At 44.4% G+C, this 14,279-nt stretch overlaps 1 protein-coding gene across 2 annotated transcripts in view; it reads left to right on the top strand.

The window, feature by feature from the left end:
* Positions 1-9,926, top strand: part of LRFN2 (leucine rich repeat and fibronectin type III domain containing 2) — a 356,672-nt gene extending 346,746 nt beyond the window's left edge. For both annotated transcript variants that reach the window (XM_072642013.1, XM_072642012.1), the window contains one exon: positions 8,693-9,926. In XM_072642013.1, coding sequence (XP_072498114.1) covers positions 8,693-9,731 — 1,039 coding nt within the window. In that variant the 3' untranslated portion in view covers positions 9,732-9,926. The remainder of the gene's footprint in view (positions 1-8,692) is intronic.
* Positions 9,927-14,279: the final 4,353 nt, after the last annotated feature.

Here is a 14,279-nt window from a genome sequence, read left to right as displayed (position 1 = left end):
ATTTAATGTGGAAGGTTTTATTCCTAGTTCTTCAGCGAGTTTGTTTTATTTCTTCATCCCTTATAACATACTCTGGAACAAAAGCTGAAATTATCTTCATGATTTTCTTTTTGCACATGGTTATCATGAGCCCTATAGTAGGAGATGATCAAATGTCCCATGAAATGATGTTTCTCATGGATGGGTAGCTTGCTGGTATAGTGGAACAAGTACCAGGCCTCAAGTCAGGAAGATTTATCCCAAATCCAACCTCAGACACTGTGTGTCCATCTCTGTGACCCTGGCCAAGTCACCTGTTTGCCTCAGTTTCCTCATCTGACAAATGAGCTACCAAAGGAAATGACAAACTACTCCAGGATCTTTGCCAAGAAAACCTCCAAAAGGGTCACAAACAGTCAGACTCAACTGAAAAACAACTGAGCAAGAATTGTCTGTGGATGCACAGTGAAAACAAACTCCACTACCTTTTTTGTTTTCTTCACCAAGAAGAGCCTGTGAGCCATCCTTCTATTTACCAATAAATTCCTTTTGTCTTTTGGTTTCATTTTGAGAGAGTGTGTCAAACCCGACACAACTGACTTCCTTCAGTAATGTGTTCCTTTGGTCCTTGGCCAATGGTCTGACATTTAGAATACCAACAGTCAAGTTAATGTTAATGGATGGTCACGATTCTTGGAACCTTTCTTCTGATACTCTGTCACCATTACTGCTGAAGTACAGACCCAGGAACCATTTTATATTTTCCTTTGTTTAATGCTTTGCAAAAAAATTTCTCACCAAGTAGTCAGCTTGTTGGTCAATACAAAACCTCTCTGCTGGATTGGTTCTCAGAAAGCAGAAAATATCTACAGTTCAAATTATAGTTGAAGTCCTTTTAGCATGTTAGAATCTGCCAGAGAGTTCTTAGTCCTTCAAGAATCTAGACCCTGCCCTCCTCCAACACATGATAAGGTATCTGAGTAGGAATTTGTGTGGGACCCTTAATATCTACACAGTAAAAACCAAGTGGATGGTGAATGTCAATTGTCCAGATTTTGATAGGCAACTGGATGGACTGCTTATAGAGTTAGAGCATCAGTAGATATGTCTCAGACACATACTACAAATGGACAATGAGCTGGGCCCAGATTTGAACAGGAGGAGGAGGAGAGTGAATGAGGTCATTTATCTTTCAAATAATCTTGTTTCATTTTGACACAATGATATCACAATGATAAACTTCTCCCTGAAACAACAGTCCATCATTTGAATATGATTATTCTTCTAGTTATGTTATATGACTGAAAGTCATGGGATATTAGTTTCTCAAAAATTTAAATTGAGAGTCACTTGGAAGGGGATGTTCCATTTATGCATATAAGCATGATATAAAGTAGAGTGTGATGGGGGGTGGGTGGGGAGATGACTCAAGAAAAGTGCAATAGGAAAATGTGAGGAGGGAGAAGAGAGCACTTTTACCTAGGGAGATCCTAGAAAGCTTCATGGAAGACACGGTGCCTGAGCTGGGCCTTAGAGAAATAAAAGGATTTCAACATCTAGAGATGTGGAAGAAATGCAATCTAGACATGGTGGATGACTCATGAAAATGCACAGAGGCAGAAAAGGGCAGGGGGAGATCAGGGAACAAGTAATATTATAAATATAGTGTGCATACAAGGCAATAATTGTATACAACAGAGGCAAGTTGGAGAATCTTAAATATGGGGCAGAGGAGTTTGTATGTTAGGCAATGTCAGCCACTGACGGCTCTTGAACTAGGGAAATGGCATGACCAAAACTATGCAGTGATGTCATATTTATATCTTAGTATGGCCTAGCCTCTAGTCCTTTTGAATAGAGGTATGGAGCCTATATGTGTGCCATAAAGAATGGAAATCTTGTTAAGAAAAGAAGAGAGGAAGGAGAGAGTGTTACATCAGCTGCCTTCTCCTTTGGTCCCCTTATCCCAATGCTGAGTTCCTCCTCTCCGTTTTAGGGAAGGACCCACACTAGTCTAGACCAAGCATCCTTCTTTCTCTGGATTTTACCACCATGCTTGCACTGTTTCCTTCCCTTCCGCTCACATACACTCTCCACCTCTGAGTTTGTATTGATATAACAGTTCCTGACACATACTAAGCTCCTAATTAATGCTGCTTCACTTAACTTGATCACAGACACTGTCCAGGAGGGGAAGCTTGGTGAGAAATTGAACTGGTTATTATGAGAGCTCTGGCGGCGCCCAGGGTAGAGGAAAAGCAAGAGATACACAAAGGGAGGTGACTGAAAAGGAAGCATGGCCTTTTGCCAACTTTACCACTTTGCAAAAGGATGACCCAGCCCAGCACAACCACATACAGACACACCTGCAGCCTAGCACTCTCTACATATTGTCACTAATAACCGTTTTTTCTCTCCATTGCTTCCTGAACGGCAGCTCCTTTCTCCAGGCTCTCTCGATAGGCCAATTATCATTAGAATCTGAATTCTGCTGCCTTTCAGGGCCCGACCCCTCATCACTTGCATGCCCAGCTACCCTGTGGAGAATTGGCTGCGGCAGATTACACCTCCCATTAGCACCTTAGCACAATTATGGCTTGATCTGATTACCCTCTTTTCTGAACTTGGGTAAGGTGAAGAAGGTGGGAGGGAGGGAGGAATAGAGGCCAGATGTGCTGTTCACAACCTGAGAAGGACAGATGTCCCTCCTCTGGGCCTGTACAGCCCCCTTCCTCATCTCCCATGAGATTCCCTGAGGTTGGTTATTAGGAGAGATCTAGCTCCCATAAGACTGTTAGGTCAGTTGATGAAATGATTCCCAAGATCAAGCCAACTCCATCTCCTGAGCTCCATCTTGGCTTTTGCTCCTCAATACATTTAAAAATAATATACATTGTTTTAAAAATAATCATAGTTAGCATTTATATGGCCTATGTGCCATCCACTGTAAGCACTTTACAATTAATATCTCATTTGATCCTCACTACAACCCTGTGAGGTAGGTGATACTGTTATTCCCATTTTACAAATGAGACAAGCAGAGGTTAAGTGACTTCACTGGGGTTATACAGCCAGTAAGTGTCTGAGGCTGGATTTGAACTCAAGATTTCCTGACTCTAGGCCACCTAAGTCTGAGCAACCTGGGTTCAAATCCTACCTCTGACATATATTGGCATCATGACCCAGGACAATTTCTAGAACCATAAGTTGCAGAGAAGGTACCAATCTGCATTGTAGAGAGATACCCAGTACAAATTTTCTCCAAAGTGAATGACGAATCTGGGAGGTGGGAGGGGGACAGAGAACACATGAATTCCAGAGTTCCATGATCAACCAATCAGATGGTAAGAAGATGGGTCCCAGTCCAACCTTTCTGATTTTTCAAGGGCTTTTTTTGTAATATAAGCACACCATCACCTTCAATCTTTACCCACACATTAGTCTCCCATTCCACCACCTAAGCTCTCAGTCTGTCCACTTCTGTCCCACAGTAGGCTCCTCAGAGCAATTATAACCTAAACTCAGCTCAGGAGCCCATATCAGCAACTGCACTAAGTTGGGATTAAAAAAGAAGACCTCCTCCCAGTATACTCATACATCCTGTGCCCCAAATCACCTCATACTTACAATTGACACCCCTTAGCTGGCTTTATACTCCTTGGTTGACTCTGCTTTCTGTGTCAATAGTGGTAAAAGCCTTACTCCATCTACTCGCTCCATTTTGTTTTTGGTGGGTTAGAATAAGTCCCACTGGCTGAGCAGGTACAGGTTGCAACCTACAAAACATTATCTTCTCATCTCACTTCTTTTCCCTATTTCTCTTGATGAAATCATCATCATCCTTCCAGGTGGAAGGTATGACTTGAAATATGGATCCAACACTCCCTAGCTGTGTTATCTTAGGCACAACAGGTTCACAATCACAGTTTCATCCCTGATCCCTCATCCTTAATCATCCTGCATACTCAAATACTTGCCAAATCTCATTTCCACTTCTATAACTTCTTGTGTATCTGTCCCCCTTCTCTCTCCTCACATAGCTACAACTCTAGAGCAAGCACTCATCACCTCTCACTTGCATTGTCACAATAGCCTCTTAAAGGGTCTCCATGCCTCAAAACTTTTCCCTATTCTAATCCTTTCCCCACACGGCTGCCAAAGTGATTTTCCTAAGGGGTAGGTCTACCCACATCACTACCTTCCACAATAAATTCCAGTGGCTCCTCACTGCCTCTAGGAAGAAATATTATATCTTTATCTCAACCTTTTAAAATTTCTACTTTGTACAAATTTTACATTGCACATAATTATTAGAATGGTAGTATATGAATGTTGCTTAATATGTAAATACATGTATGTTGACATATTTCTATTTTTTATTAGTAAGGTTTGTGAACAAAAAAGTTTAGAAGCCTGCCCTACCTACTGATGAAATCACAAGATCAGAGGCTCTGTCCAAAAGGTTTACAAACTACTTTCCTTGAAATAATCCTGTAAAGGCAGTAGCTGCTAGTATTTTTTTTTAATTTCTGATTTCACCTGTATGAACAATTCCCAGTGAGGAAACTTCCTCTATCAATGTTCAAGGTTACATGACTTATCAAAAGTCATACAACAAGTACTAGGACCCAACTCCTCCCAACTTCAAGGTCAGTCTTATCTTTTATATGCTAGGTTGCCCATATTATTACCCCCATTTTACAGATAAGGAACTGAGATTTAGAGGCTAAGGACTTGCCTAATATCACACAGCTAGTAAATGTTGGAGACAGGCTTTCACCTTATAAGTTTGGACTCTTTAGGCTGGTGCCTTTACCCACTATACCACATGGTTCCCTTTGCCTGGGATCCCCCCCCAGCTATACAAGTTTTACCTCTTCTGCAGAACCCTGTTCAAATCCCACTTCTTAATGAAGATATCTGTAACCACTGCAGACCCCTTCTAAGGAATCTTACAGTATTTGTTGGCTTTACTACACTATTTAGCACATACTCTTCTCTTATATTCTCCCACTCCCACCCCTCAAGGTGCCCAGCACACAGTAAGATCTTGATACTGACAATATGATGAATCTATTACGGATGAGTGATACCAGGGTGTCTTTCATAAGCTACACATGAGTTTATCAAGCATATACTCTCACAAGTCCCTGTATAGCAATGTGGTCCATTGGAATGAATGGATGAATGTATAGTTGGATGAGTGAATAGATGGATGAATGGCTAAATGGATGGATGTATATATAGATGAATTAATGAATGTATGCATACATGCATGCATGAATGAATGAATGAATGAATGAATGAATGAATGAATGAATGAACAAGCATTTGATAAAGTGCTTTCTATATCCCGGTTACTGTGGAAAACAGTAGTAACCCAAGCAGATTTTCTAGTGAGATGGCAAAACCATCTCATGTCAGTTAGTAGCACTATCACTCTGCTTTAATTCCCTACCTTTGTCCTTCTCTCAACCACCATCAAACCCTCCTTCATAGAATATGGATCACAGAAGCCAAGGCTCCTGTAGCCATGGGCCTAGCTACCCTGGGTGACCTGGGAGACAGAAGAAATAGGCAAGATCTGTGCTCAGAGCTCTGGGCTGCAGCAGCCAAGACTGATGGGTTGTCAATATCTGCCTGTCAGCTACAAAACTCTACCCCAGTTCCCAGGTGGAACTTTTCAGAATTCAGAATTTCATATTTGATATTTCAATTATGCTGCTTGATTCTGGGTTTAGGGGAAGGAGGGATTGACAGGAGTTGATGGGGTTCTTCCCTTTCTCAGAGCCCAGGGAAAAGGGGCATGTTTCCATACCCTGGTTGCTACTTTGAGGATTAAAATTCACCAGGCAGTCAGATCCAGGTATGGAAGGTTGGTATTCCCCACTGAACACAGTTTCAGCAGGGACTAGGAGACTTTCAGAAAGAACCAGACAGGTAAGAAATGCTCAAAGGTTGATTATACTGAATTGACTTCAAATAAAAGAAGTAGATGTACCTGTAGAAGAAGATGTATCTGTAGGAGATGTAGGTCATAACACGTATATTATCTACATCCTGGAACCATTAGGATCATAGATGTAGCACCAGAAGGGGTTTCAGAGGTCATCTAGTCCAATTCCCTCCTTTTTTCCGGGCCCAGAGAGATTGATTTTCCAAGGTCACCCAGGTAGTAAGTGGCAAAGGTGCACTTTGAACAGAGGGAGGGAGATGGAGAGAGGTTACAGCTGGGTCTCAGTTGCCTGAGGTTTAAGTCAGAGAAGGCTTAGATGTGCTAAAGTTCAGGAGGCAACAGGAAGAGGAAGTGAGGCCAGTTATGATCCACTGCAGAGGCTATCGTGAACTTAGAACACATAGAAATGTGTTAGAACTTAGAACACAGAGAAATGGAGCTCTTTACCCCTCTGACTCTTGGAAGTGGCAGACACCTGGTCTTTTCCTTCCTATAAAACAGAGTCACAGCCCCTGGATGTGGTCTTGTTTTGATTTTTTATACTTATCCTCACTTTCCCCTTTGGGCATTAGATATGAAGGCACTTACCAGGAACCAATAAGTTTTTGGTCCTCTTCTCTGATATTTATCTTTGGCAGAGAGCAGTTTTCAGTAAGTTAACATAGGCAGAAGTTAAGATCAATTACAAAAGAGTGGGGTCTTTTGAGGTAATCACAAAGGGAACAGATGTTAACTTGGGTAAGGACCAGCATAGTGGAGCACGCATGTAATCCCAGCTGCTGGGGTGGTTCCAGAGTTCTTGGGTTCAGGAGGTGTTCTGAGCTGCAGTGGGCTAAGCAGATCATGTGACCAAACTAAGTTCAGCATTAATATAGTGAGACCTTGGGAGCAGAAAGCCACCAGATTGCCTAAGAAAGGGAAAACCCTCCTGGTTCAGAAGCAGAGCACATCAAAGTTTGTGTTGATCAGTAACTGACTGGCCCCTGCACCAGCTGCCTGAATGAGATAGGAAAACTCAGTTTTAAAGAGGAAAAACAAACCATACAAGGTGATAAAGAATGACAGCATTTGTCACTTCAAAAGCTTAACTAAGCATTAAGGATCAGTCAGGAAATAATGGGATCTCTTGATCTATTTGATCCCAGAAGGCTACAGAATCAGGTTTGTCAGCAAACAGTTAGAATGATGATGCAGGAGGAAGTGATGTAAGAGGAAGTCAAGAGACCTGAGATACCTCTTGGCTCTGACACTTGGGCATCACTTCATCTTTCTAAGACTCAGTTTCTCCTTCTGTAAAATGGGGGACTATCTAGACCAAATCGAAGGTCCCTCTAGAACAGCTCATTAATAAGACCATTTTATCCCTTTGAGCGATAAGGAGACTAGAAGCAACTCCCAGGCAAGGACACGGACATTTTTCTCTTACAAACATGGTGCCAGTAGTATAGAAGGGTCTAAATAAATGTCTGAACCACTAAAACAACAGAATGTAGGTTGTAACCCTGGGGGAACTAGGTGAATTAGAGATACAGAGGATAGGATGACAATTTTTGTCCTCCTCAGCTCCATAAATCTACAATCCTGCTTTGGTATACTGAGGTCAGAGATGGGGCTTGGGTCACCGAAATCCTAAACAGGTAACCAGTTAAGTGGATGGAACACTGTTCCTGGAGTCAAAAAGACTTGAGTTCATATCCAGCCTCAGATGGTGACTACTGGTGTGATCTGGAGCAAGTCATTTAGCGTGTGGGTCTCAATTCCTCATTTATAAAAATGGGGACAATTGTGAAGATAAAGTGAGATATTTGTAAAGCACTTTGCAAGCCTTAGAGTACTATATAAATGCTAATTATTATTAAAAATAATGCAGACTGGTGGGCAGCGCTACATCAAGCTAAAACACATCTTCTAACTATGTCTCCCAATGGCCCTTCTACAAGATGGAGTGTAGGATTAGGGGGTAGACTGGAATTAAAGTAAGCATAGGAGTTCCAGATCCCTGGGGCTTCTCTCTCCCTCTTTGTCCCCTTGCCCCTCTTCTCACAACCAGGGCAGCTCTCAGCAAGAGGCAATACCTTCCTCACCAACTGAGCTTACATCTCCTACCTCTATCTCCTCATCCTGGGAGAAAGAGGATTTGTCTCAGATAAGTGGAAAAAGCTTCACTTTTATTGCTACTTCCCTTTGGGAACACATATGGAGTAGAATACCTCTTTAACCTCTCTCTCCTTTGTCTCCCCCCTTCCCTTTCTGTCACACCCTCTCTGTGTCTCTCCCTGTTCCTTATTCATCTCTTTCTCTCCTGCCTCATGTCTGTCTTCATCTCTCTCTCTCATGGCCTCTATTGTAACACCACCTTGGATTCTCCTCTCCCCCTTTACCTTCCTGTTTCTGTCTCCTCCCTTCCTGTCACTTTCTTTCCTTCTGTCTGTCTCTTCTGCTCAATCTGTTCATCTCTCTGTCTTTTTCTCTCTTCACTCTACCTTTCTGTCTCCTGTTCTCTCAATCTCTGGCTCATCTCCTTGGTCATATGTCCCTGCACTCCTTCCCTCATCTGCTATCCCTCTCTTGCTTCTTCCACCCATTTTCTCCTGCTGTCCCTCTCTTTGTCTCTGTCACTGTGCCTATCTCTGATTGCCCCCTGCCTTTCTCTCCCACTCCCTACCTTTCTCTTTCCTCTGTCTCTCCCATTGTCTTTGCTTCTGTCCTTCACTCAACCTACCTTCTGTGTCTCCCTCCCCCCATGCGCACCCCTAGGATGATCCCAGCTTCCAACAAGGCCTTCGTGGTGAACAATCTGGTGTCGGGGACCGGCTATGACCTGTGCGTGTTGGCGATGTGGGATGACACGGCCACCACCCTCACGGCCACCAACATCGTGGGCTGCGCCCAGTTCTCCACTAAGGCTGACTATCCGCAGTGTCAGTCCATGCACAGTCAGATACTGGGAGGCACAATGATCCTGGTCATCGGGGGCATCATCGTGGCCACGCTGCTGGTCTTCATCGTCATCCTCATGGTGCGCTACAAGGTGTGCAATCACCAGGGCCCTGGGAAGATGAACGCTGCGGCTGTCAGCAACGTCTACTCCCAGACCAACGGGGCGCAGCCGCCACCGCCGCCGCCGCCACCATCCAACGCCGTACAGAACGGGGCGCCACCGCAAGTGCACCCCAAGTCGTCCGTGAGGAACGAGCACTTTGGAAGCGGCAGCGGGGCTTCTGGGGCTGGGGGGGCGGGGGTCAGAGGTGGCGGGGGCGGCCTGGGGCACAGCAGCGGCTCCTCTTCGTCCTCCAGCTCCTTGGGCAGCACGGACGGGGCGGGTGGCCGAGGACCCTGGAGGCTCCCTCCGCCCGGCGCACGCCCCAAGCCCAATCTCGACCGCCTCATGGGGGCCTTCGCCTCGCTGGACCTCAAGTGCCAGAGGAAGGAGGAGCCTCTAGACTCCAGGACTCCGGCCGGGGCCGGGGCTATGGGGCGTCACTCGGACCGCGAGCCACTGCTGGGGCCACCGGCGGCACGGGCCCGGAGCCTCCTGCCGCTGCCGCTGGAGTGCAAGGCGCGGCGCAGCCACTCCTTCGACATGGGGGACTTCTCGGCGGCGGGGGCGGTGTCCGGGGCGCCCGGGGGGGCCGCGGCACAGGGAGGCTACAGCCCGCCGCGGAGAGTGACGAACATCTGGACCAGGCGTAGCCTCTCGGTCAATGGCATGCTCCTGCAGTTTGAGGACAGTGACCTCGCGGGGCCCAGGGGCACTTACGGCAGTTCCGAGTGGGTGATGGAGAGCACGGTGTAGATGGCCGTGGCGTCCAGAGAGCGCCCCGCACCCCTTCTACCTCCCTCTCCCGCCCCTTCCTCTCCCTTATGTCTTTTATGTCAATTCCCATCCCCCACTCCCTCACTCCCGCCCTACTCCGCCCGTCGGTGGGATAGATGCTGGCAACAAGGTGGAAGAAATCATTCCTTTTTTTATATATATATATCAAGTCAACTCTCGATTATCTGCGTGCACTTTGTTGGTTATCCGAGGGCGGCGTTTACATGTGGTACCACCATCCTCTGTCCTATCTCCTCCCTATCCCATCCTCCTCACCACCACCTCCATCTCAAGTTCAAGTCCCCTTTCCCCACCGCTCAGCCGGTGTGCCCTCAGGGAATGCTTTGCAACTTGGGCAGAGTCCAGTATTAGGGAGGAACTGCCCTCTAATCACAAATGCCAAGTATAGGAGGCTTTGGGATGAACTGTTGTTTGTGAGGGAGCTTTTTTTTTTTTTTTTTTTAATCTATTGCCTAAAGACACAGCCATACCGATATCGGAAATTTTGTGTCCGCGGAGCCAAATCAGTGAGGGCCAAAGCAAAGCCATGATGGGAGGATGACTGGAAGTTCTCCTCTGGTTCTGGGGGAGGGCTCTTGAATACCCTAACACCCAGATAGTCCCATTAACTTCTCCTTTCTCCCAACAGGTACGGACTGGCTTTCTGCTCCCTAACCCCAGTAACTTTTACCCACGCATTCCACCCTCAAGTATCATATCAAGTTAAACCCAGTTTGACACTGAATTTAAGTGGAGCATTTTTTTAGAGAATGGAGGGGAGATAAGAGTTCTATTTGGAGTTATTTGAGAATTTTTTTTTTCTCTTTTCCTGTTAGGTGGGGCAGAGAGCTCCGCAGAACAAGAGGCAGAGTCCTCCGAACAGCTATATGGATTCCACCTAAATAATCCAAGAGTAATTGGAGGGGGGGGGTATTGAGATAAAGAACCATGTATGGGGTGGGGGGTAGCATGAAAGAGTTTGGAGAGACATCTGAGCTTTTTAGAATCACAGAACTATCCTGGAAGGGGATTTTTAAGTCATCCAAGAGAGAATCCATCCGGTGAGGAAATGAGGTCACAGGTAAAGATCAAATAGGCAATTAGTGGAGGAGCTCGATTTCGAACTCAGACTTCCAAATTCTCCAGAATAAAGTTTCTGTGTTGTTTCTGGTCTCCCTACTCCTACCCCCAAATCATGACCGGGACTTTTTTGCAGAACTGTACATTTAATTATGTATTGGGTGACCTAGCCTGGAACTCCCTGAGAAATGGATCCTTAGGTGATGTTCTGTTTTCTGTCTTTCCCAGAGAGGACCTCTATCCATGAACTTAGCGTGGAAATACTAGGAAAAGAAATACTGAGGTTTATTGAAATTCATATTGCTTTTTCCCCATATTCCTAGAAAGTGATAGACATTCCATATAGAGAAAGAAGAACAGAGAGAATACAACTTCAGGAAATTGATTTAATATGACTGAGCTTTGAGCAAAATGACTTTTTCACACATTCTCTGTCTTTCCTTTTATCTGCCTCTTATTTATCTTCTTTTTCCTCATCTCTCCCTTCCTCTCTTCCTCTCTCCAGTCTCCTCCCCCTTTAACACTTTCCTTTCTTTTCTCTATATAATTCTTCCTATCAATAGCCCCCTATTTTTCTTCCATTTGGTTGAATTGAGATGATCATAAAACTTAAAGGTTATTTTTTTGTTACAACAAAAGTTATTGGTTACTTGCTGAGGTATGGTGAAATATTCCAGCCAACCTAGTGAAATCCATGGAGGAATAGATTTCTTGGATGGCCTGAGAATGGAGGAAATCTACAAAAGGCTGTGTTGTGGATCCAATGTTGGCATCTAAAAGAATGCCCCTGCTCAATCTATAACATTGTCACTATTCCCTCTTCCCTTCTTTCCATCCCCTTCTTCCCTTTCATTCCTTCTCCGATCTGTTCCTCTCCCCTTCTGCTTCTTCTCATCTTCCCTCTTTCTTTTCCCCTCTCTCCATCCTTCCTCACTGTCCTCCCTTTCTCCAATCCTTGCAAGGTCATCCCCAGCAAAGACTGGTTGCTGTATGCTCAGTCAGTCAGTTAACTTCCCTAGTGCCAGAATGGTGGAGGTTCTAGTCAGCTCCTCATCACTGAAACTTTATCAGCTTTGTGAAGCTTGGGATTCAATTTGGGGCTCACATTTTTCCTCTCCCATATTCTGTCTCTCATCCATGTATTCCTTTTGTTGCATCTTATAATTCTGGCCATGGAAGAAGCCATTCCCAAATCATACCTTTCCTAGTTTCAGTGGTTTGGGCACAATGTGGAAGAGTGGGGAAGGCTGAGGGGGATATCTCCCTCCCCTCAGTGAACTCACCATATATTCTCTTGCCAGGTTCAGAGTGGTAGCTGGCATGGGTATGTACTAGCTCATGTATCTGTCATGTTTCTTAATTGGACTTTTAGAAAAATGATATCCCTGTGATCATATTATGATTCCATTAGTTTCTTTTTGATACAAAATATAAAGTATTGTAAGTATTGTAAAGTAAAACAAACAAACAAAAAATACCAACCACGGTTCTTGGAGGAGGGGGAAAGGGAATATTTTTCCTGCTCCTGGGAGTATTGTCATAATCTTCTCTAAATGCTCTGGGATGTTAAAGGGAACAATTGGGAATGCTATTTTGGGCAAATGTGCTTAGATATTTTCCTCTTCATAGAACTCCCTTCCCAATACCTACAGACTAGTAGGGAACCTCTGGAACATGGTTTTGAGAACAAGGAAGAGATAATGAATGAAGAGGCCAGACCTGGAGGGGTCAATGTTCCCATCAGTCCCTCCCTCATTCTCTCCAAGGTTTTCCACTTGCATGAATTCAAGTTCTTCCTGAATTTTGGAGTTCTTGCTACCCACTGCATCCAACCACTAGAAGGTACCAGTCCTGATCAAAGGAAACCCTTTTCCCCTTAGTTCAACTGACTTCTTCACTCTCACCTTTACTTGGAAACTAAGAGGAAGCACAAACAAAATCCACAGAAGCATAAGTCAAGATTTTTTTATTCTAATTTTAATTAATGCCTAGTTACAGATTCTTTTATGAGGCACCAATGCAGATTGTACTTTTTTTGCTAGTAGCACAGCCTGAGTGGTTATGGGATGGGTCAGACTGAGTGGAGCAAGACCTAGAGAGGTCACACTTATAGAATCCCAGATGTTTAGGATTTAGGGCTAAAAAGGACCTTAGATGTCATATTGTCCAACCCCTTTATTGTAGAGAAGAAATTGAGACCTCATGAGGAGTGTCTAAGGTCATACAGTAAATAGCAGAGCTGGAATAAGAACCCAGGTCCCCTGCCTTTAGAATCTGTTCAATCTGTTAATACTATGTAGACTCAGGGGCATCTGACAGCAGGTAACAGACATAGGTTGAGGTTGATAAGTGGGTCATTGGCGATGTTGAGTAGGGTCAGCCAGTAGATGTTCCAAGAGGCAGGGATTATAGCAACAAGGGACTCTGAGGGCAGGCAAGCAATGAAAACTCAACCAAATATACTCTATGTCAAGGAATTCTGGAAACAGATTAGTGTTAAAGAAGAGTGAATGAAACATAACAAGGAAGTAGTGCTGTGATCAGTAGGTTACAGTGCACAGCATATAATTGATACTTAATAAATGCTTGATTTATTAAGCTAGCAACAAGGTGGCACAATAGTACATAGAATGCTGGGCCTAGAGTCAGGAAAACTCCTCTTCCCAAGTTCAAATCCAGTCTTAGACACTTACTAGTTGTGTGACCTTGAGCAGGTCATTTAAACCTGTTTGCTTCAGTAAAATGAGCTGGAGAAGAAAATGGCAAACCAGTATCTTTGCCAAGAAAACTCTAAATGGAGTCACAAAGAGTTGGACATACCTGAACAACAAGTGAACAAAAACAAAATGCTTGATTAATAGATTTAGGAGAATGGAGCCATGACTAAGGCAGGTAGGCCAGGACTTTGTTCCCAGGTGCCAACATCTGTTGAAGGGAAAGGGGACCCAACAGCGCTTATCTGATTTACCATCCTCATGCCGTCATGGTCCTCTGTTGGCCCACAGCTATCTCATGTCCCTCAAAGGCTAGGGCTGAGGACATTCCTTCCAGGATCCTTTTGCCATTGTACCTCTCTCTCTAAACTTAGCTCTCCTATTGCTGGAATAAGGGTTTGGTTACAGGAAGTAAGATGAGACTCTGTTTAATATGCAAGAGAGGAGTTTGGTGGCAAGGTATAAGGGAAGAAACCAAGTACCAGGAGCAGGTATAAGTTCAGAATAAGAAAAACAAAGAATGACTTGATGTTTCTGAGTTATGGATTTAGGGGTCTATATATTCTCTCAGCCTGGGGAGTCAATTCCCCTAATAGTCTGGGGTAAGGCTAAGCCTAAAGATGGGGGTCAAGTGACTCAATAGGATCACCTCAAAGCCATAGTAGAGGGTTTTTTGGTATTGTAGTGTATTTTTTTGTCTTGACATAATTTCCACTAAGAAAAGAGAAATGTA

This window comes from Notamacropus eugenii, chromosome 2, assembly GCF_028372415.1.
Source record: "Notamacropus eugenii isolate mMacEug1 chromosome 2, mMacEug1.pri_v2, whole genome shotgun sequence".
NCBI lineage: Eukaryota > Metazoa > Chordata > Mammalia > Diprotodontia > Macropodidae > Notamacropus > Notamacropus eugenii.
The sequence above is the reverse complement of the archived record's forward strand: the minus strand, read 5'-3'. Positions and strand labels throughout refer to the sequence as shown.